The following is a 23,783-nucleotide window of genomic DNA, read 5'->3' on the forward strand; positions in this document are numbered from 1 at the left end:
AAAACAAGTAGGCATATGCAATTTTAAAAATTTATAAAATAGAAAAGTAGAATTTAAAATTCAGGACTGTCAGGCAGGGAAAGTTCCCCACATCCATGTGACAATGTCAACAGAGTCTCTGTCAAAGACAATTTTAAACCAAAGTGGGAACCTACAAGCATATTTACCTAAGAAACTGGTCACTGGTAGTCCCACAGTGCATAAAAGAGTTTGCTATAACAGTTGCTGTGTGACACACAGAGTTCCTTACCGCATCCTACAAAAACAAATACAGATTTTTATTATTAGCAAAGTATTCATACAAGCGCAAGCTTGCATGTGAACACACAGTAAGAGGCCCTGTTTTGTGGTGAAAACATGAATAAACTGAACTGGTACTTAACATATGAACCTTGGATATTTCTTTTATAAACATTAAGTAGCTAGCTTATAAAAAACAAGCAAGTCAAACAAAGTTTTATTTGTGGTCTTAACTTGAGGTCAGTAGTAGATTTTGGGTAGGAATTTATGCAGCAGACTTTCTAATTTTTGGTTTCTGAATAGTTCGCCATTTCTCTTCAGTATCTTGCTCAAGGTCTCCAAAGTACTGGGGTAACCTGAGGAGCAATGCTGCACCTCTTCTGGCACTGTAACTCTGGCAAGCACCGAAGTTATTTTGTTCATTTTTATTTATTTATTTATTTTTGCGGTACACGGGCCTCTCATTGTTGTGGCCTCTCCTGTTGCGGAGCATAGGCTCTGGACGCGCAGGCTCAGCAGCCATGGCTCATGGGCCTAGCCGCTCCGCGGCATGTGGGATCTTCCCGAACCAGGGCATGAACCCGTGTCCCCTGCATCGGCAGGCAGACTCTCAACCACTGCGCCACCAGGGAAGCCCCTATTTTGTTTAGTTTTAATGAGACTGCGTTATAAAGATAAACATCAGAAAACTGTCATAAATGCAAATTATATTATTCTTTTTGCCACCTGTAAAAATTATTTTGAAAGTCTGGAGAAGCATGATTACATATGCCTCAATCAAACAACTGTTTAGTAATGGAATAGTATATGACAATAAAAAATGAATAAATGACTTTGGGAAAGGATACTGGGTAAATAACACAGGCAAGGCAGGAAGATCTTTTTGTACTATGTATCTTTTTATATTAAAACATTTTTTGAACCAGATGAATAGATTATCTGTTCAAAAATTAATACTAATAATTGTTAGGCTCAATATCTCAACAAAGGTTACAATATCAAGGTAAGAATCCCTATTCTCAAGGAGTTTGCAGTTCAGTGGGAAAAACAAACACACAAATAACCTGTATTAATGTTCTGATTGTGGTATTTGTCCAAATGCCACATGTATACATTCAAATAAAAGCTAACTTAAAAAAAAAAAAGCCACTACACTTCCCAATGAGAGACCAGCACAAAAAACAGGAGCTCAATCAATATTAATTCCTTTTCTTCTTCAACAAGATCAAGCATTTCTCCCATTGTTATTTTTTCTTAAATACTTATTTCCATGATCAGGAATAAAATGCAACAAATTATTCAATAACAAATATAAGTACTTATTCAACAAAGAAATAAATATAAGAAAAAGGCCTCCATTACAGATAAATTTCCTACCTTTGTGTTTTTTAGAATCATGAGATCTGTGTTATTGTTTCGTATTAAAAACTGCAGATGTAACTCAATAGCCATTTCACCACTTAGAATTTTAATCATTTTCAAAGTCTGATCCTTGGGCTCTGGACTCTGCCGAACAAACAAGAATGAAAATTATTGTATTACTGAAATCCAGTAAGCTAACTTTATTTTAACAGCACTAAACCAGTGAAATTCAGTCATACACACAACAAAACCCATATTTTAACAGTAGGATCTAGCAAACTCATGTATCATTTATTTGAGAGAAAGTAATTTATTTCTTTATTAGATGCCATTGAGATATGATACCAGCTTGATGGAAGAATGTAATTCATTCCAAACTCACTTCCAATATAAAATATTTTAATATTAAAAAAACTGTAAAAGAGTAACTAATTACTGGTGATATGCAAGAACTACTTTATACACAACCAACTTATAGTTTAGGTGAGAAACTCCCTCCTCCAAATTGAGAAAAAGCACCTTTAACCAACACATATATATGATCTCATGAACTACCAAGCCATCAACACAACTCTCCAACCATGTGAAGAAGAGTTGAAATTTATATACCTGATAACCAGAAACCAAAAATCCTGATGGAGGAAACATTTACATCCAACAGACCACTGCTCTAATCCTTGCCCCACTCTCCACACACCATGAATACTAAAAATAAAGACAACTAAACTACCCCCTCCCCCTCTATGATAAGTTGCCATTTATTTGTTAGAAGCCATACTTTTTTCTCACCCTGTGACAGGTAATTCAGAGTTATTCTGGACAGAGTTCATTCTTTGATAAGGATCTAAGGATTTGATTTCTTCTAAGTCAAGTGCTTTCTGGGATTGATCTTTTTTCTTTTTTGGCTGTGCTGTGTGGCTTGTGGGATCTTAGTTCCCTGACCAAGGATTGAACCCAGGCCCTGTCAGCAGTGAAAGCGCCGAGTCCTAACCACTGGACCACCGGACCACCAGGGAATTCCCTGGGATGAATCTTTAAAATTTTACTTTTTATAGAAAATCCATTTTTATAAAATAACTTTGGTATCAAACTTAATAATAAACCTCCATAAAAGCAGGTACGAAACACTTTTAAATAATTTACAATATAGTGTGGAAATATATGTTTAAATGGCAACCTCAACTTCAAAAAGCACACTTACCACTTCTGGTGCCTTTCCTACAAGTACACTACTTGTCTTTTCTTCTGTTTCCATTGAGTCACTAAAAGGAAGAGAACCAATAGTTACTAATGTGATAAATCTTTTCTGAATAGTATGTGTGGGTGGCTTTTTTTTTTCCTTTTAATCAAACTGAAGGTCTGAACCATGTCCAAATTAAATATTTTGCAAGGAAAAAAGTTAATTACTTCTTAAGTACTGCCATTAGGAAATGAAAAAGATTGTAAAATAAGATGGAGGCAACCCAGTTACTGGATTTCCACCAAATAAATTCATAAAAACATGCAAAGCAACTAACTAGGTTAGCAAAATATATGGACAACAAAACCAGGTGACAAAGTATCTCCCAGATTCCCAAAACACGGTCAGGTGAGGATACACCACCACGAGCCACAAAGACCAGTCTGAAGCAAAGCAGCTGGAGCCTCAACAACTCTTAAACGAACCAGCCGACACCCCCTTCTAGGTCAAAGCACTACACTGAGGAGAAAATGCTGGGCACAGAATCCAAATTAAGGTGGCAGAAATGAGGGAAAAAGAAGGCTGAAATAAAAGTGAGAAAGGAAACAGAGCCAGGAGATCTCAGAACATAAAGACACCATTTTGTTTAAAACTCCACAAACACAATAAAAGAGGAAATTCTAGAGAACAGGGAAATTAGGAAAACTATCCTAAATCAAGCTTCCTTTGTAAATATTTAGGAAAACTAATTTCAGTAACGATAAACCACAGAAAAGGATCAAAGTAAAATCCCATTCACTATTATAAGAAAAAATTATTTGAAAAGAGGTCAAAGATATGAAGAAAACTTTTATAAGATATAAAAGAATATTATATATCAGAAATGAAATAATATAACTAGGGAAAAACTGGGAATGGAAGAAGGAGGATAATTACTTCAGAAATTAAGATCAACTCAGAAAGAACATGAAAGCAAATAAACACAAGAACAGGAGAGGGTAAGGAGAAAAACAATTTTAAAATCAAAAAGAAAGAAATTAAATGCTATTACCCCACGATTAGGAACAAAGGAAGAATGTTTGGATTTCCTGACCAATGCAGAAAAAAATAAGGGGGGAAAAGATATGAAAGTTATAAAGGAAGAAGTAAAATTGTCTCTGTTCACAGATGACATGATTCCTATGTAGAAAATTCTATAAAGGGATCTATAAAAAAAATTTACTAGACCTAATAAGTGACTTAAGCAAGGTTGTGGGATTCAACATTAACATAGAAAAATCAATTGTAATTCTATATATTAGCAACAAACAACTGGAAATTGAAATTTAAACGTACCACTTACAGCAGCATTAAAAGACCTAATATACTTAGGAATAAATTTAAGGGAAAATGTACAAAACTCCTGTACTAAAATCTACAAAAACACTGTTGAGAGAAATGAAAGAAAGCCTAAATAAATGAAGATTACAAGATTACTGACTTACAGTAATTTTTATTAGTTCTAATAAAAGTGTTAAAAAAGCTGAGAATGGGGACTTCCCTAGTGGTCCAGTGGTTAAGAATCCGCCTGCCAATGCAGGGGACACGGGTTCGAGCCCTGGTCCAGGAAGATCCCACACGCTGTGGATCAACTAAGGCCGTGTGCCACAACTACTGAGCATGTGCTCTAGAGCCTGTGAGCCACAACTACTGAGCCCACGCACCTAAGAGCCCGTGCTCCGCAACAAGAAGAGGCACCGCAGTGAGAAGCCCCTGCTGGCTGCAACTAGGGAAAGCCCGGGCACAGCAACAAAGACCCAACACAACCAAAAATAATAAAAATAAATAAATAAAAAAGCCAAGAATGTTTCTAACTGTACAAATATGTAACCCAAATGCCTAAAATCTAGCCCAACCTACCCCACCTGAGTTTTTTTTTTTTTAATTAATTTATTTTATTTTTGACTGCGTTGCGTCTTTGTTGCTGTGTGTGGGCTTCCTCTAGCTATGGCGAGCAGGGGCCACTCCTTGCTGTGGTGCACGGGCTTCTCACTGCGGTGGCCTCTCCCGTTGTGGAGCAGGGGCTGTAGGCGCAATGGGCTTCAGTAGTTGTGGCTCGCGGGCTCTAGAGAGCAGGCTCAGTAGTTGTGGCAGACAAGCTCAGTTGCTCCGTGGCATGCGGGATCTTCCCAGACCAGGACTCATACCCATGTTCCCTACATTGGGAGGCAGATTCCTAACCACTGTGCAACCAGGGAAGCCCTATCTGAGATTTTTAATTTACCTGATTAAATAGCACACATGCTGTATGGCAAGCACCCTCCCCATCAGACAACCACTTCCATTTCTTTCCATAAGGGTCCATTTCTTTGGTTTTCCTTAATGTATGCAGCAGAGTGCAAAAGAGAACAATAGCTTTAGTAAGAGGCTAATCTATGAAAGCTAATGGTGAAATTTATTCTTAGATTATGTTGTCTATAAATATCTATTCCCAAAATGAAATAAAGATTGTTGAATTAGTTCTGATACAGAAAAAGATACTTATACCTGTCTTTCTCTGATCCTGGAACAGTACCCGTATTGGTGGATCCAGGCACAGAAGCAATAGGGGTGCCAACAGTTCGAAGATTCTGGATTACAGATGACAAAAACTGCTGGCTAGCGCTTTCATACAAATCAAAACAAATCTGATAAGCCATCAGGAGGTTGTCTTCCTTTACCAGTTTTTCTAAGATATCACTCACAGCCTGAGGATCATCTAAGAAAATTAAGCACTGAAATGCAGATAAAGAACAATTACATAATAATTGAAAACTTTGTCTACAAGATACTTAGAGAGTGATAGTCAACAAATGTAAGTAAAGGCAAACTGGGGCAGACTATCTATCTAGTCTAGCATTCTATTTCTGATCCTGGCACCAAAGTTTTCCTGAAAATGGAATCTGCCTTCCATAAGAAAATCCATACAACTTATATTCACAGCTCCTAACACTGTGCCTGGCAATCAGCAATATTCAATAACCGGTTGGTGAGTGAATCTTGGCTTCTTTAAATCTTATCCATAAATCGCTATCAAGTGCTCTGTAACTTATTTTCTGCTTTACCATAAATTGTAGGAGTCGTTCATTCATTTAACACATTGTATTGTGCTGGGCCAGGACAAGAGGCACATTTTAAAATGACCATTTTGAAGTATTTCTCTTACTACTCTTAGGATTTGCCACATGTTTTAACAAAAACCACCCAATAAATTTAGGATTTTTCTTTTAAGAATTCAATTTAAATTTTCTTGTTCCCTTAAGCAGCAAATAACTCAATTTCAAAATGAACACATTAACCAAAGTTATTATAAATTAAGAATAGGAAATTATGGAAACAAAATAAATGACCAATACCAGGAGACTGGTTAAGTAAGGCAAAGTATATCCACTGAATGACTACTGCACAATCAAGAAAGAGTTTGTACAAGAATTTGTGAAATGTCACAACATGAAAAAATGTTAAATTGATGGAAATATATAATTGATACTGTTTGCTTCCAGGGAAGGGAAATTGGGAGCCAAAGGAAAGAAGTGTCAAGAAGACTTTTTACTGTATATCCTTTGATTCTTCACGAATTTTGAATCATGTGAATGTAATATTACCTGTTCAAAAATGTATTTTAAAAATGTAAAATAAATTAAAAAAAATTTTACAGGGACAAGGAATAAAATAGCTAAAAGAAATAAAATTACTTCTGAGGAATAAAACTGAAATACACAGAGGAAGAAGGCAAAGGACTACCGTTTTTCATGTAAGTTTTTAAAAACTATTTTTAAAACTATTAAAAACTATTTAGAAGCAAACAAAACTCCAAAAACCTCTACAGAGAAAAGTGAAAGGAAATATACTGTTAGGTGGACTTCGGGTGGTATAAAGGTGGATATTTTTCTTCTAGCTTTTTCTGTGTTTCACACTTGGTTTAAAAAGCATCAAAAACTATATATAAAATAGATAAGCAACAAGGATTTACTGTACAGCACAGAGAACTATATTCAGTATCTTGTAATAACCTATAACGGAAAATAATTTGGAAAAAAAAAAACCTGAATCACTTTGCTGTACATCTAAAACTAACATAATACTGCAAATCAACTTTATTCAATTTTTAAAAAAAGCATTGAAAAAAAGGATGTATTAATCTATATTTTAAATATGTATAGAGGATAGAAACACATATTGAGAACACATTATAATGAAAATATAACAAACCAAATGTGTGATAAAATGCTGCGCTCTAAGCAGAATACAAAAATTTGTCAATAAAACACAATCTAGCCATTGAAAAGAATGAGGTAGCTCCACATGTGCTAGTAGGTGGAGGAAAAACATTTATGAATCTTTTAATTGGGAAAAGGCCAACGGAAAGGGAAAGATACACTTTTCATTTTATATATTTTCTATACTGTCTTAATTTTTTTTAAAGTGTGCAAGCAAGTCCATACAATAAAAGAGCTAAAGAAAATATACCCAAAGGTCTTGGCTGGTGTTTGGGGAATGAAACCAAAGATAATATTTATAGCTGAAATTCTTTTTAGAAATGACATAACATAGGTACCGTTTTTACCTTTTCTTCTACCTTTTTTTTTTAAATCTCATTTTCAAAAATTTCCTTAAATGCCTGGATTATTTTCAAAGTGAAAAAAAGAATACATAGAAATAACATATTATAACAGTTTTTTAGTTTTGAGAGATTCAGTTTCTTATCAGTAAAATGGAATATAAACGCATAAAGTATCTTCACAAGGCTGTTGTAAAGATCAATTGAGATACATGCATGAAATTATAGTGATGTTATATAATGTAATGTAGTGAGGCATGGCTCAGCAGTACAGTGTAAAGTAATGCAATGTTATTACCTGACAAACATTGATGAAATCAGGTTTCTCCAAGTTCATGTAGATTTTAACTAGAACTCTCAGTACTTTATTCCGAAACTGTTTATTCTGCATTAAAGACATGCAGAGCTTGAGGCTATAAGCCAGCATTCCTGGGACATCATTCTGAAAGAGATAATTTGAAGAGATATGATTATCTGGTTACTGAAGCATGTTTATTTAGAAATCAAATTATTTTAATCGATATTCTTTAGTCATTCTAGGCAGCTAAAGATTTATTTGCTACCTAAACAATAAAACTTAAAATTTTTAACCATTTTAGATGAAAATCTTAAAAGAAAATTACCTATTTCCTGTCTTCATGAAAAAAAATAGGTTGAAAACAATTAAATATTTAGTGATCATCCAGGAGCATGACTATATGACCATAGTATACTATAACTGTGGTGGTGCTGTTAATTATTATAAAAAGATCTATACAGCTGTACATATACCAAGTGGCTACGCTTTTCATTTTCAATTGTGTCTGCCTCTAGTCTTGCTAATCCTCATGACTTACCACCTATACTCACTGGCCAGGAACACAATGTGATAGAACTATTCTCCAGCTCTGAGTGACTCAAGCTTTGAGTGCTGTCACATCTAGCTGGTGCTCTCCTGAGGAAATTTTGACTCCAGATTATTTATTTATTTATTTATAAATTAAAAAAAATTTTTTATTTATTTTTGGCTGCGTTGGGTCTTCACTGCTGCGCTCAGGCTTTCTCTAGTTGTGGCGAGCGGGGGCTATTCTTCGTTGCGGCACGCGGGCTTCTCACTGCAGTGCCTTCTCTTGTTGCAGAGCACAGGCTCTAGGTGCATGGGCTTCAGTAGTTGTGGCACACAACTACTGTGGCTTAGTGCTCTGCGGCATGTGGGATCTTCCCGGACGAGGGCTCAAACCCATGTCCCCAGCATTGGGAGGTGGATTCTTAACCACTGTGCCAGCAGGGAAGCCCCTCCAGATTATTTATGTTTACCTTGTGATTCTTCAAAGCATACCCAATATTTGAGATACTAACCTATAAAAGTCCTTCAGCATGAATAAGCATGCTGAAGAGCTACAAGTGTACTTCTCAAAAAGCGAGTTGAGAAATTAAAAATTCACAAAATTCACTAATTCGAAAAGATATACACACCCCAATAGCAGTGTATTTACAATAGCCAAGATATGGAAGCAACTTAAGTGTCCATCAACAGATGAGTGGATAAAGATGTGGGGTGTCACACACACACAAATGTATATACACAATGGAATACTACTCAGCCACAAAAAAGAATGAAATCTTGCCATTTGCAGCAACATGGATGGACTTGGAGGGCATTATGCTAAGTGAAATAAGTCAGACAGAGAAAGACAAATACTGCATGATATCATTTATATGTGGAATCTGAAAAATACAATAAACTAGTGAATAAAACAAAAAATAAAAGCAGACTCACAGATAGAACAAACTAGTAGTTATCAGTGGGGACAGGGAAGGGGGAAGGGCAATACAGGAGTAGGGGATAAAAAAGGGTTATTATAGGATTATATGAAATCATGTGTGTGAAACTTTCGAAAACTGTAAAGCACTATAAAATTTAAAGATAGCTTTGTTCAATGATTAAAAAAATATTTTTTTAAAAAAGCAAGTTGTGACCTATTGGCGTATACATTATGAAATCAACTTAATGGGACTAGCATTTTTTAAAAAATGAAATACAATTTTAAAATATCAGGATTACATATTAAGTAGAAAAAGTAGGTATTATTTCATCCTAAGTTACATCTATATGTACATGTGCACTGGGATGTAAAGTAAGATGCATTTCTTACCCTGCTTTATTCTTTTTTAAAAAATTTATCACCCCTTTACCTTATAGGGAATAAGGCTTCACTGCCTATTCCCCCAGTGGATTATTCCATTTGGGCAGGAACTTTGTTGGTCTTGTTTGCCACTGTATCTCCAATGTCTAGAACAGTGTCTGACACATAATATGCACTCCAAAAATATTTGTTGAATGAATAAAAACAAATATTTCAGTTCTATTCACCTGAAGACAAGGAGAAACTACAACTGCACAAAAATCAAACAGAGCAAAATAAGGGCCGTTCTATGACACTGGGTCATTCATTCATTTACTCATTTAAACTAATCTTACCACTGCTGCTAAACACTGCCTTAGGCTTTGGGGACCCAGTGGTGAAAGTGCCTATCCTTAAGGAGGTTATAATCTGGTGGACGTAGCTGGACCTAAGGGTTGAGGAGGGTATGGCTGGCAGGGATTGACAGAAGGATCTGTAAACAAATGACAGTTGAGCTGAACTGTGAATCTTGAACAGGAATACAGCAGGTAAAGAAAGAAAGGGAAAAGGATGTTTTTGGCAGGGGCAATACTTTTGGCAAAGGGAATGGGGTATGGTACATCTAGCAGAAGAGACAAGGTCAAAATGGCTGGAGTGCAAAGAGCTAGCTTGTGGAAAAGGATAGGTAGTGAGGCAGGCAAAGTGGGCATGCAGATCAATGTCCATTTAACTCTGTCTTGCACTCTCTGACCACTTTGGTTGGTGACTTACAACTGTCATAATTATTGCAAAACACCCCCAAACCAGGAATGTAGCTTACAGTTTTAACCATGATAAATGCATTACAATAGTAGTTTACCAATACAGTCTTCTTAAAAAGGGCAGGGTAATTAAGACAACTTCCCCATGCAAGATCTCAAAGGAATAAATGTGGTAAGATAAAAGCAACTATTTGACAAACACAGAACACAGCCAAGGTTCATTTATAAACATAAATATAAAATACATATATTTTATAAATATAAAAATAAAATTTTTCGCAAAAGAGCACCTTATTATATCTAAGTTAGATTTTCTTTTCACTATCCATGCAATTTTCAGTTTTAATTATTTGCTCTGCTGATTCTTCATCAATAGCAACCTCTAAAATCCCATCATCTACCTACCGACTCAAGTATAGTCTTCTCAAAGACGTCCAGTCTTCGTGTCTCCAGAGCAATGCCGATAGCTTGCTTATACTTGTGATCATCTAGACATCGTTGAAACATTTTATTCACAATGCCTTCCAATCTCTGGTCAATTGGTTTTTTTTCTCCTTCAGGCAAATCTGCATTTTCCACACACTGTTTGGTGTAGTGATCAATGCACTTTGCTATAGAGAAAATAAAATAACTCTGATCAGCTGGTAAATTGGGCTATACTACTAGAAAGGACAATGCCTACATTTATAATCATAAAAATAACTTATGGGATGACTATGGAGTAATGAGCAAATTTCAGATTTTTTAAATGCTGTAAGTTATACCTTCAAATTAATATTGTTCCGGTCGTAACAGTTACACTGCAGGGCTACACACTAATTCCAGTAAGCTGACATTATTTAAAACATTTCTAGGACTTCCCTTGTGGCACAGTGGTTAAGAATCCGCCTGCCAACGCAGGGGACACGGGTTCAAGCCCTGGTCCGGGAAGATCCCACATGCAGCGGAGCCACTAAGCCCGTGCACCGCAACTACTGAGCCTGCGCACCTAGAGCCTGTGCTCTGCAACAAGAGAAGCCACTGCAATGAGAAGCCCGCGCACGGCAACGAAGACCCAATGCAGCCACAAAATAAATCATTTTTTTAAAAAATTTCTCTCTTTTTACTGCTTATTATTCAAAATTATGTTATTCAACTTGACTAAGCTGCTTATTCTACAGAGCTGGCTACAAACAGCTGCTGTTTTCACTCTCAAACACAAACACTTGCCATGCTTGAGGATATTAACAAAAACCCTACTGTAGCAATTATCACATGCCTATAAATTACACTTCTTCGCATTAATGAAACTATCAGATCCTTGATAGTAGAGTCTGTCTATGACCTGAAATGTGCCACAGGTTCTAAAGGCAATCCCAAGAAGATTTCCAAAAACCTTTCCGGCAATCAGCTAAAATATTCCCTGTCTCAATGTGAGGCAGGTTGAACCTATTCACACATACTTCCCCTCTCCCCCAGACAGGGAGTCTGAAAATTCATGCAGCGGTGCATGTGCATAATGTGGCTTTCCCATTTCACAGCGATTTGGGTGAATGGGGAGGATGAGGCAACATACTGAAGGGTATCGTGTTTACAACTTACACTACTTTACAATCATAACTTAAACTTTTTAGGAGCAACCAAGAAAGGAAATTTCCCTAAACCTTCTTCCACCTTCTTAAGGAAAACAGCCACTCAAGTTGAATGACATATATAATAGTTATCCTCTCTATAACTCACTGGCCTGTCACCCTCCCTTTCAAAGAGAAAGGTACAAGGAAAAGATTAATTAGTTGCAAACTATAGCCCCAGGAAACAGAAATGATTTGAACTAGGATAAAGAACTTCTGGTCTACTAGATGGCCCATGTTAATGGGTCTATATTTTGGGGGAAGCAGAGGACTTTTTATAAATTGGAATATACCACATTCAGGGTCCATCCAGGTAGGATTAGGCAGGTTCAGGCACAGTTAGTAAGAACTAAGTGGCACTCACAAGCAGACCTTAAACAAGTTTGGTTGCAGAAAATCTTCACCAGGCCCTAATATGAGCTTTTCGACCAAATGCAGTTGTGAGGAAACATTCCCCTACCTCAACAGAAAGGAATCTCAGATTTATAACATTTGGGGAGCTTTCCTTAGTTAATAACTGAGGAAGAAAAATGTTACCTCCCAGGTTTCAAATGAGACCTGTGCTCTCACTTACCAGGTTTATGTCATAACTGTACTCCAGAACCAAGCCTCATTCCTAGCTGAAGTCTTATTACAATCGGGAGAAGATTGAAAATTCTAGCCTTGAATTTTCTGAGTGTACTGTTTATGACATTCATTAAGAGCCTAGGAAGGCTTTCCTAAATTCTATTTTATATATTCTCTCACAAATCTTACTGACATTTAAAAAAATCCATTCTAATAGTCCCAAGAAAACTAGAAGGGTGAACCCCATTTCCACACAAAGAAAAGCAAACAGAACTGGTCTACCAGTCAACAATCACCTTCTACAAGCTAAGACTAAGATGATACATAGGAAGGCATCTACCACCTCATAGCCTCTTATAGACCAGCTGTCCTGATTAAAAGCATCATTTGTAAAATGTTAACATTGCAAGCACTTGCAGATCACCACTGGAAAAAATTATCAACATTCATCAAAAAAAAATCCTTCAAATAAGAGAGAAGAGATAAATGCACTTAACTCACCATTTCTAACTTAATGTAGGGAAAGTGCTCTGGTTTCAAATGATACGGTCTATTCTTTAAAATCATCTGTTCTTCCCACAGGATTCACAGATGAAAACTCCAATTCAGTGAGTTCCCAACAACAATAAACTTACTTGCAACATTCTCATACCATCATGGCAAAAAAATTTTAAATGTGAACACAAAATCTTACTTCAAACTTCAGGGACATTTGAAAAGTACCTCTCTGGACTGCCTTGTGCAGCATTTCCCAATTTCTGAAAGAGAATACCAATTTTCTCCTTTTAAGGGTTCAGGTGAATAATGCAGATCTCCTCTTAATCAGCAATTCAAAAAACTATACTATACACACTTGACAGAGAACACACTCTTGGGCTCTCTGTAACTATGATCTAAAGCTTGACAGTCAAAAAGACACGTCTGAAGGGTATGCAATCCCTTCTTTCATCTATTAGAACAGGAGTTTTCAAACATTTTTAAAGCTACAAAAGCTTTGAACGAACTCTTACAGAGCTGGTTCAACTTACAAGACAGAGAATCCCAAACCTTACCTGTGCGCTACTCTCTCACTTCAAAAATACAGAAGCAAATAAAAAAACAATGGCTACTAGTAGAAACAGTATGGATTTCGTAGTGAGGAAGCCTGGGTTTTAAATCCTGATCCTCCTATTTAACAGCGATGTGCCTTTATCATCTTGAAACCCAAGTTTTCTCATCTGTAAAACAAGGCTAGCTCCTTCTTCCCAGGGCAACTGCGGAATAAACTATGCTATGAAGAACGACCAGTACAGTGCCTAGTACAATGGAAACACTCAATAATGGTTTCCTGTGTTAGAAACAACTCTATAAATTACTATCATTTAATTTCTGTTATTCACAATAATCTGATTTAATTTTTTCATATAACAGTATGCTCACCGGAAAAGAGATAAACATAATCACTGAGATAACTATCTTTGTGTTAAGTTGGCTGCTTCTGAATAATTTCTTAGATTCATTCTTAAAATATTTTGTGAGTAGAGTGTCTTTATTATTACTGTTATTCATGTTATTGTTCATTATGACAAAAAATAAAGCACAGAATTCTAAGGCAGATCTAAAAACTCAGGTTGCATAAAATTACTGTAGAAAGATTATGAACTTTCAATTAAAATGAAATGTGGCAACCTCAAAAATTCAGGGAAAAAAATGCTAGATGTACTAGAGCAAGAAAGAAGCCAACAAGATAAAGCCTTACTAGATGGAAGATAATTACCTATAATAGTCTCCACATATTCAGAGTTATCATTGACATTGAAGAGGTCACCTGCTCCAAGTGCATAATTCAGAGACTCCTCAAAAGCCCCCAGGTGATAAAATACTTTAGATGCCACTAAGGCTGCAAACTGCCGACTCCGGAAACCTTCATCTTCATACAAAACTTCTCTGAAAGAAATTAGGAAGTATAGGCCTAGTTCAAACTGTGGTTCTCCTTAAAAATTCCAAATCTAAATACTCAAGCCGCAATTTAGTGGCAGCAAATCTCTAAATGAATTAATAAGCCACAAGACCCACATCCACAGATAATTAAGGTTGATCTACTTTATTCCAATTTATAGAAATAAAGTAAATTCTTACATTTTGTCTACAGACTCAGAAATTTCTGCCCAGAAGTCATTGACCACTGCATTCAATTTGTGTAGTGCAAATTCCTGTAGAAGATAAAACCAAAATTCGATTTTGAGACAGACTTACCATTATACTTCCTTAAAAAAAAGTTTCCAACAAATCAGTGGCCAAATTCTAAGTCATATTTACTAAATGACAAATACAAAAGTTTACCAACTGACTTTCCATTGGGCTTACATACTTCCTTTCTGTTTTCAATCATAAAACATAATGTCATTCCTTATCATACTGAACGTTTTTCTTCTTTGACAGTATGTGTAAGATTGACTCTAGGCTGCTGGTTTGGATATAAATGAATTCAGGTGCCTAGAGCCAATTGAAGTATATTCCAAATTTTTGTCATATGAAAATAGTTTTAAAATATGTGATACAGAAGTAACTTTTTGTGATTGCCGTTGATGAGAAAACTGGTGTGTGTGTGTGTGTGTGGTTTCCAGGTGCCACACTGAGATTTATTTGCCTCAGCTTTGTTAAACTCTAGGGAAAACCACTGCTGTTGCCAAAATACTGTCCTGTCCTCTGGGGCTAGATTTCAGTGACTAGGTATAGACTAAGTAGGACGGCTATTTTAAATGGTGGAAGATATATAGTTATCAGTAAATTCAAAGAGCTTCAAAGTACTCATATTAAGCCCAGTTAATTTTTCTTCAACTCATACCTTAAGCTGTGGTTCTTCTTCATCCAGAAGAGAAATTATTCCAGCTATAAGACAAAAGGTATATGATTATGAAATATATATCCTAAGATAAACTAATGCTTAGTCAAAAATATATCAGAGTTGGAAAAAAAGTATTTTTTGAGGGGTGACTTCACTAGAGGAATCATTATTTTTCTTTAAAACTGAAAAGGTTTATATTTCAAATTTTAAGAATTAACTGTTATCAAACCCTCATAATACCATATATATCACATTATTTGCCTAATTCAACAGTTTTCAAAGCATGGTTCCTGGATCAATTAGCATTAACATTACCTGGGAACTTGTTAAAAATAAAAATTCTTGGCCGCATCACAGATCTACTGAATTAGAAATTGTGGGGATAGGGTCCAGTAATGGAGCCATAAGCCTTCCTTGTCATACTGATATTCATTACAGTTTGACAATCACTGGCCTAATTTACTGACCAAAATGAGAAACTTTCCTACACAATTTTAGAATAAAATTATTCACACAAAATAAACCAAGAGTTATAAAATTATTTACAAAAGCAGGAGTATTTAGTCATCAACTCACAGAATAAAATAATTCGATTATTTCAAGATGCCTATATTAAGGCACCTCTGTTGTAATCACAAGTAACCTAGAAGGTTTTGCTAAATGATGAGCAATCTCACTTGTTCTGACTTCAATTACTGAAGCACAGCATTCCCCATGTGACCCTGAGGTGATTAGCACTAACACTGGGGAGTAAAGGAAATAACTGTCCTCTCCAAAAAAATGCACCCTGAAATAGTCATATATCAAAGGGATTATTAGAAAAAAAGACATGGGAAACTACCGTCCTTGGACCATGAAGGAAACTAAACTGTCTCTCAGATATGTTTTCCATGTAGGTCTTAAAATCATTCCGGAACACTGAGTTGGAACACTGAGTTGAAACTGTGAGCTGATACAAAGTGTCAGGGCAACTTTCCTTAGGAGATGTAGCCATTTCTAACTGGTAAGTGTAGGTCTGCCAAATAGCTTCAAAATTTAGCAAACGAAACTATGCCATGGTTCTAGCTAGGGCATACTACTGTTCAAAAAGCATTAAAGCAGATGAAAGGAACTTCTTGGTACTCTAGGTTGGTATAACAAACCCAGAACAGAGAGGTTGAATTGACAGCATGAAGAGAAGACAGATTAAAGAACGCAATCAGGGGAGGGGAGGGGGATTGTGAACTAGTGACATGGAAGAGCTGATAGACAAGAGTACCTTAAATGTGGAACAGATCATAAATGGCAGAATGCTTTATATCAAAACACTAAAAATGCTACCCATTCCCTTATCATCAATCAACAGTATGTCTGAACTGCTTTTACCAAAAGAGGTGATGGATTTCTGTATACTCTCCTGTTTGGTTTCACTTATGACTAATGTGTTATATGGTTGTCCTGGCTTAGAAATGCAGCCGTTGTCCGTGGAACACAACTAAATCAAATACCTACACTTCATACACAAATATTTCTCATCTTAAAAACAATAGAACTCACCTTTAGATGAGGGACGAGGCGCACCTGGGGAATGGGGAATGTTTCAGGATGCTAAAAAGTTTCTTATGCCATAATATGAAGTCAGCAGATATTACCTAAAGTTGCTGTATCAATTTATAGCATTATTTTAAATAGCATATTATTTATAAAGGTATGCTCCAGAAGACACAGCTTAAAAGTTGAAAACAGTTGCCTCAATGAATAAGGGAAAAGAGGAGTGGGAGACTATTGTTTGAAAGCTTTTACGCATAATTTTCCTTTATTATGTTAAAAAAAAATTCATTCTCCCGTCTCCCTCCAGTAACCACCTATCTCTATCTCTCCGCTCCCTTTCACAGCCAAACCTCTTGGAAAAACTTAACAGTACATGTTGACCTCTTATTCACCACTGTGTTCTTAGTGCCCTGCAAGTGCCTAGGCAGTAAATGAACAAATAAACTGACTAATCCAAACTAGTACCTGTTAGGTTCTGTTTAGCACCCGGGACAGATCCTAACCCACAGAGAGCCAAAGGACAGGAAACCAGGTGACAAAAGGTTTGGAGCAGAAGCTGATAAGTAATCCAGTAAACGTAACCAACGACAGTAACGAATACACACTATGCTATCACCACCGAGTCTCAGAGTAAGACCTCAAAAATCATTAGGTTTAAATTCTATTAAATCCCCACCAAGTGTTGTTTCAGCCTCTACTTAAAATACTCTGGTGACTGATTTATTGATTTGATTAGCTAACTGATTTCTTCATTCGAGAAATACTTCTGAACTTCTGTCATCTGCTTGGCAGTTGTTCTAAGAATTGTGAAAAGTCTCCCACCCAAAATTCTACCACAGAGAGAAAAACAGTAGTCAGGCAAGTAAACAAAGTAATTACAGGACTGTAATGAAGAGAGGGGACAGCTGAGGGGGAGAGATGCAGCATGTTTTAATAGAATGATCGGGAGAGACTAACATTTGAGCGGAAACTAAGGATTGAGAAGCTAAGGGAAAACTTGAGGAAGAGGAGTTTAGAAAGGGGGAAAAGAATGTGACAGGGCCTGAGATAGGAGAGAAACTGACATATTCAAGGAACAGAAAGGCCAGTATGATTAGGGTATAGTGAGGAAAAAAGTAGTACAAGACAAGCCAGGAATCAGATCATGTAGGCCTATAAGCCTGGATTTTATTATAAGCACAATGGAAACCACTGAAGGATTTTAAACAGAAAAATAATATTGTGATTAAGGTTTAAAAAAGAATACTCTGACTACAACACGAAGAATGGACTATACGGAGGCAATTGTTGGAAAAACAAAACCTTAAGGCTGTCAAAGCAAGGCAGGCAAGAGATGAAGGTAGTGTGGGCTAAGTAGAGGGATCTGAAAAACAGTGAGGCCTACGTTTACAAGCAGCAAGTAATTTAGTGCTCATTTTCTCTTTAGAGAACTCCGACTGGATAGAAAAGCTTTTCCTTACATTGAACTAAAATTCATCTCCCAATCACCTGTAACCACTGGAGACAAAACTCTAATCTCACGTACATGTGACAGCTCTTCAAGTCTTTAAAAAGAACTATTATGTCTCCCAGGGTCTCCACCAATTTCTTTAAGTAATCCTTATAAACACATGGTTTGGAGCTCCTTACAAGTTACTGTCCTCTGATTATCAGTCTGTTTAGAGCAAAGCACTTGTGGGGCAAGTGTAGAGTAAAACAGGACGAGAAAAAAGTTTGTGAGCAGGCACGAAAAAAGGCACCAAGGCTGTGGACAGCTACGTGCACGTCAGTCTGCAGCCCGGGACTTAAAAATCTCCCCTTGAAACCTGACTTCTACAGCTTATCCCGCTGCAAACGTCATTCCACGATCTACGCACACAACGGTTAAGTGTAGGAAACCTGCCTCCGACACCCATGAGCTCTTTCTTCAAGGCAGCATAGTTAGCATCTAGCCTCAAAACCACAGTTGGATTCTCAGTATAATGTCTGCTTTCAGGATGCTGTCTTCACAGAACACGAAAGTTCTCTGGGTGCTTTAACTAAATATCCTTAGAACAGACCCAGAAACGACCCGCCTCAAGCCTAGTTTAATTTAGATTTCCCTCTAAAGAGAAAGGTGCTAGGTCAGGTCGAGAAGTACTTAAGTAGCATGGGCTGCCTCACAGTCCGGCTGCACTGGGGGACCATCCCACCCTAACCACCTGCAAGGAAGGGCTGGGCTCGGACGGCCCCACATGGTCAACCGCCGAAGGAAGAGAATTAAGGAAAACCCGTCGGGATCGGAGAAGGGCCCAGGAAGCCCCTAGTGTCCGGGCACGGGGGTGTGGCTGCGGAGGAAGAACGAGCCGGTCAACCCAGCGCGATTCCCTCGAGCCGGAGGGGGTCGCGAGGGCCCCCGGAGAGCCCGGGCCACACTGCCAGCCCCCGGCCCGGGGCGTGAGCCTCGCGCAGTGAGCAGCCGCGCAGGCCGGTGCTCCGCCGGGAGGTGCCCAGTCACCGGCCCTGACTCAGCTAAAAGCCGGCGTGGCGTCTCCTCCCTTTCGGCGCCGGCTGCGATCCCACTCACCGGCTGAAGTGATCATGGCTGCGCCCCGTACTAGCCCGCCCGCTCGCTCGCTCGCCGCCCCGGCCGCGCCGTCTATCTGTCAGCTCCCTGCCGCTCGCTCCGCCGCGCCGCCTGGCTCCCCTGGTGACCGGTTCAGTCAGTCGCCTCTTCAGGCCACCGGCTCCCTTCTCATCCAGGACCCCGCCCGCCCCGGGGCTGCCCGCTGTCCCGCCTGCCGCCTGGCGCGAATTCTCCCCAGGCCTGTGTCTTCCGTGCCGCCACTGCCTCCCCGCCTCGCGAGGGAGGGTGCACGGAGAGCTCCATGGTGTTCTCTAATCCTCCTCGAGGTCAGCGATCCCGCGGGAATGGGAACCGTCGTCCGCACCTGGGATCAGGCTTCAGAATAGCCACCCCTAGAGAAAGGCCTCCCTCCCGCCCCTCCACCGTCACCCGCCATTGCTGAGAAAAACGGGTTGAGGAGAGGTGCTCGCGGGGCTCGTAGCGCCACCTGCTGCTCGGGAAGTCTCCCTGCAGCGCCCACCCCGCGCCCCAGCCAAGCCTTTGGGGATCCCGGTAGGGCAAAGAGCGTTTTCTTAGAAGGGTGATTTTCCATTTTTTAAAAAAAACCAGGGCCCAGCTTCCAAAGAAATCCAACATAAATGCTTTACAATCATAGCACGATGAATCCCTAAGCAAGCACTGGTTTATAATAAAGTTGAACAATGAAGGTTTTTATTTACATTTGGAATAGTTAATACTGTACATGGTTTAAAAATCAGAAATATAAAAAGATATACAGTGAAAAGTGTTCTGAAGGAAAAACAAATTTTCCGTTCTTGTCTTACATCTGACCAGTTCCTCTCTCCCTCCGTAGCGACAGGTTCCTGTTTTTTATTGTATCTAATTTGGAACGCCTGTTGTGATAGCCATCTGCAGTCTTGTACCAGCTTTACTAAACAATTTACTTCCATAGTCAGTACTGAGAAAACCTTGACAAAGATTTGTGACAAATGGTGGCATTTTAAAGCCACTGGCCTTATCAAGCCACTCTTCAACTGGATAGTGACCTACTAAAGCTTATTTCTGAGGCCTTTTGAAACAATGTAACCCAGTGGCACAAGCCAATGTTTTGCAGTTGAAATAAAATTTGGTTTATGACACACTTGAGCGTATGTGTGAATTTTTTTTTTTTGTTTACTCTTGTGGCCAAGTTTCGTGACATGTGAGATCTTAGTTTCCCAACCAGGGATCCAACCTGCGCCCCCTTGCTTTGCAGGTGTGGAATCTTAACCACTGGACCGCCAGGGAAGTCCCAGGGCATGTGTGAATTTTTTTAAAATTAGTATTCTTAGGCTATGGTTGTTAAAATATATTAAATATAATTATTAAACACTTTTCAAGAACCTGTAGCTCAGATTGAAAGACACTCACCTCGGAGGTGTGCATGAAAAAGAAACAGATTGAGTACATGGGAGTATTATTTGACAGAGGCACTTTGGCTGATCCCTCACATAAAGATACTTGTGCGCCCCAAACTCCTAAAAGAAGCAGACACAAATGCTAACAGGTAACGGGAATGAGTGAAGCAGGCCGAGTGTAAGAAAACACCAGCTCAGCAGATGGTGCATGGCAACTGACACTAGTGTCAGGGACACAGTAGGGGGTGGTGGTGACTGTGACAAAATGAAGAGTGATGCCCCATCTAAAGAGAGCAATGGCTACTCAGCTCCAACAGTGTTGCAGTGCCAAATGCAGGGCTACTGTCGTGAGAGCTTCTGATTTTTCCAAGAAAAGCCAGAAATCAGAATTTTGTGTGAAATCCTCGGAATTTTACATGTTGGCAAGTTGGGTGAAATGGGTGAAGGGGGTGGAAAGGTACAAACTTCCATTTATAGGATAAATCAGTCCTGGGGATGAATGTACAGCATGATGACTTACAGTTGTATATTGGAAAGTTGCTAAGAGAGCAAATTTTAAAAGTTCTGATCACAAGAAAAAATTGTAACTTCGTGCAGTGACGGATGTTAACTAAACGTATGGTGATAAGCAGTTCACAGCATACACAGATACCAAATCATTAGGCTGTACACCTAAAACAAATACAATGTTATATGTCAATTATATCTCCAAAAAAATGTTGGCAACTAATTCTAAATGGTTTAAAGCAGAGAGGTGGCCAGTCTGCCATCTCTGCTCTTCAAAAAGAAGACATTCTCCATGGAAGGACGATTCTGTCTCTGGCTGGGACGCTGAGCTTGTAATTGCCACAGTCTCATCTGAGCCCCACGGGAGCCCTCTGAGCGGTCTCTCTCTTCTTGGACATTCTGCTGTCCCAGGCCTCTGGCTTCTCCCTCTCCATTCCATTCTGCACTCTTTAGCCAGAGCAATCTTTTTCAAAATTCAACTCTGACCACGGCCTCTGCTCCTTGAAACCCTGAGTTCCCATCTTGGGCTCTATTCTTCTGCTTTGTTCTTCCCTGTTTCTGTGCACAGGCTTCTTCTCACTCCCCGTTCTCCCTGTGGGAGTGCAATGCCTCGGATTGCTATGGACAAGGTGGTGGCCCTAAAATGTACCCCTGCAGCCCTGCCCTCTCTCCACAGCATCAGACTCACACACCTACCAGGCATCTCTGCTTGATGCTCCTTAATTCAACGACCTCAAAGCTGCATACATTGGGGCCCCTCCCCACCCCCGCTGCATGTATGTCTCTTGCCTTGATCCCAGTGTGATGAAGGGCATCCATCAGCTACTGAAGCAGGGCCCCCAGGGAGAGGGTGGGTAGAGGGCACCATTGACTGTTCTGTCCCCCCCACCTGGTCTGCACCAGATATGGTCCTCCCTAATCTCTCTCACACCAGCCCAGTCTCCCATCTCACTCCATCACCCAGTAGTCATCTCCCCCTCTTCTTTCCTGGCCACAACAGTTCCCAACAGCCTTGACTTCCTGCTCACCATGGCACAATTCTCCAGGCCATTCTTCACAGCTAGACTGGAGCACTACCCAAAACAAGGAAGCTTGTCTCCTCCAAGCTTCTCCAGGACTTTCATCCAACCCTGCTTACCCTCCATCTTTATGTCCCACCCCTCTGCCCTGTGTGCCACACTCTGGCCATCCTGAACTGCTCCGATTCCCAAAAAGTCTGTGCGGGCATGGTACCTTGTCTCTGACCTCAGTACCTGCTCTCTGCTCTGTCTTCAAGGCCTCTCCACCTCATCCCCAGCACCTCCTCCAGGAAGCCTTCCTTGACCACCCCACCATGTGTCCCGTTACAGCCTTTACCCACACAGCTATAATCATGTCTTCTTGCCTATGTCCCAACCGGACAAGGAACTGCTCAAGGGCACAGCCACATCTTATTCATCTCTGTGTCCCCTAGAGTAACTAGTACAGGGTCAGGCACACAGTTGGTGCTCAATAAATATTTGTTGGATGAATGGATCAACACAGGGTCAGTTAGTTATTGGCACAAGGCTAGAACTCAGACCAGTGTCTCAGAAACCCCTGCCCTCTCCAAGACTCTAAAATGTGCTCTTTTTAGAGGACACTTAGGACACAGTAAAACCACAGAAAGAATTCTTACCCAGTGCTCTGTTCATAAACAACTATCTCCTTCCAAGTACAGGAATAACACAAAAGATCTCAAAACCCAAACGAGGTCAGCTGTGGGCTCACACAGTTACGGGCTAGGCGGGGACCTCTGTCAGGGTGACGGGAGGAAACCGTGACCCTGATTTTTCTTTGCGGATGTGCCCACCTTGAGCAGGATTCAGTCCGAAGCTTCGCCGAAGCACCTCCCTGGCCCGCGCGGCGCCCTCTAGTGGTCACAGAGTTCCCCAGAAGGCAGAGCACATGGGAAGGGGCGAGCGCTCTATGACCACCCACCTCTACCCACCCCCATCCCCTCAACCCGCGAGCCTTCTGGCATTTAAATCCTGGGTCTTAGGAGGGCTCGGTCTCCTGTCAAGGACTGGGCTCGACTGCTTTTTGAGCTGCACAGTGATAAGGTGGAAAGGGCGGTGTCGGTGCCAGGACACCAGGGATCAAATCCCTGTTGCACAGCAGCCCTGGGGTCACCTGAGCCCTGCTGTAGAGGGGGCTGGTCCATCTACCTGGCGCAGCTTGTGACGGGAGGTGCTCTAATCAAGGGCTTGGCATAGAACAGCGCGGAATAAAACTGGCCACGAGGCTAGTGGTTGCTTCCTGTACAGCACGCCGGCCACGTGCTTTTAGAGTAAAAGCGTTTATTCAGGGAGCAGAAACGTGAAACGCAGACGGTGACTCGGGCCTCCCGTAGGTATGTGCTTGGCTGGAGGGAAACGCCCGGCTGGGGCTGTAATTGTTTTGGATGGACTGAGGCACGAAAGAACCCGGGAAGCCATCAGAGACGCTGGGCTCTCTTCCCTCTAAGGACAGTGTCCAGGAGGGCAACGCCTATCATGGGCAACCGGAAGTCTGCCCTGGACGAAGTGATGCTGGAAGCCACTGTTCCCTCTCAG

At 39.8% G+C, this 23,783-nt stretch overlaps 1 protein-coding gene across 2 annotated transcripts in view; it reads right to left on the minus strand.

Moving 5' to 3' along the window:
- PSMD1 (proteasome 26S subunit, non-ATPase 1) overlaps positions 1-19,474 on the minus strand; it is a 102,759-nt gene extending 83,285 nt beyond the window's left edge. The window contains exons 1-10 of one of the 2 annotated variants that reach the window (XM_024740533.1): positions 19,307-19,474; positions 15,232-15,275; positions 14,523-14,596; positions 14,161-14,330; positions 10,633-10,838; positions 7,660-7,803; positions 5,309-5,535; positions 2,804-2,864; positions 1,618-1,746; positions 168-256 (exon numbers count right to left, since the gene is read on the minus strand). In XM_024740533.1, the coding sequence (XP_024596301.1) occupies positions 168-256; positions 1,618-1,746; positions 2,804-2,864; positions 5,309-5,535; positions 7,660-7,803; positions 10,633-10,838; positions 14,161-14,330; positions 14,523-14,596; positions 15,232-15,275; positions 19,307-19,322 (1,160 nt within the window). In that variant the 5' untranslated portion in view covers positions 19,323-19,474. Of the gene's footprint in view, positions 1-167; positions 257-1,617; positions 1,747-2,803; positions 2,865-5,308; positions 5,536-7,659; positions 7,804-10,632; positions 10,839-14,160; positions 14,331-14,522; positions 14,597-15,231; positions 15,276-19,306 lie in introns of those variants that run through there. The other variant, XM_024740534.1, reaches the window with a different exon arrangement.
- Positions 19,475-23,783: the final 4,309 nt, after the last annotated feature.

Source organism: Neophocaena asiaeorientalis, unplaced genomic scaffold (assembly GCF_003031525.2).
Source record: "Neophocaena asiaeorientalis asiaeorientalis breed wild unplaced genomic scaffold, Neophocaena_asiaeorientalis_V1.1 scaffold388, whole genome shotgun sequence".
In the NCBI taxonomy this organism is placed as follows: Eukaryota; Metazoa; Chordata; class Mammalia; order Artiodactyla; family Phocoenidae; genus Neophocaena; species Neophocaena asiaeorientalis.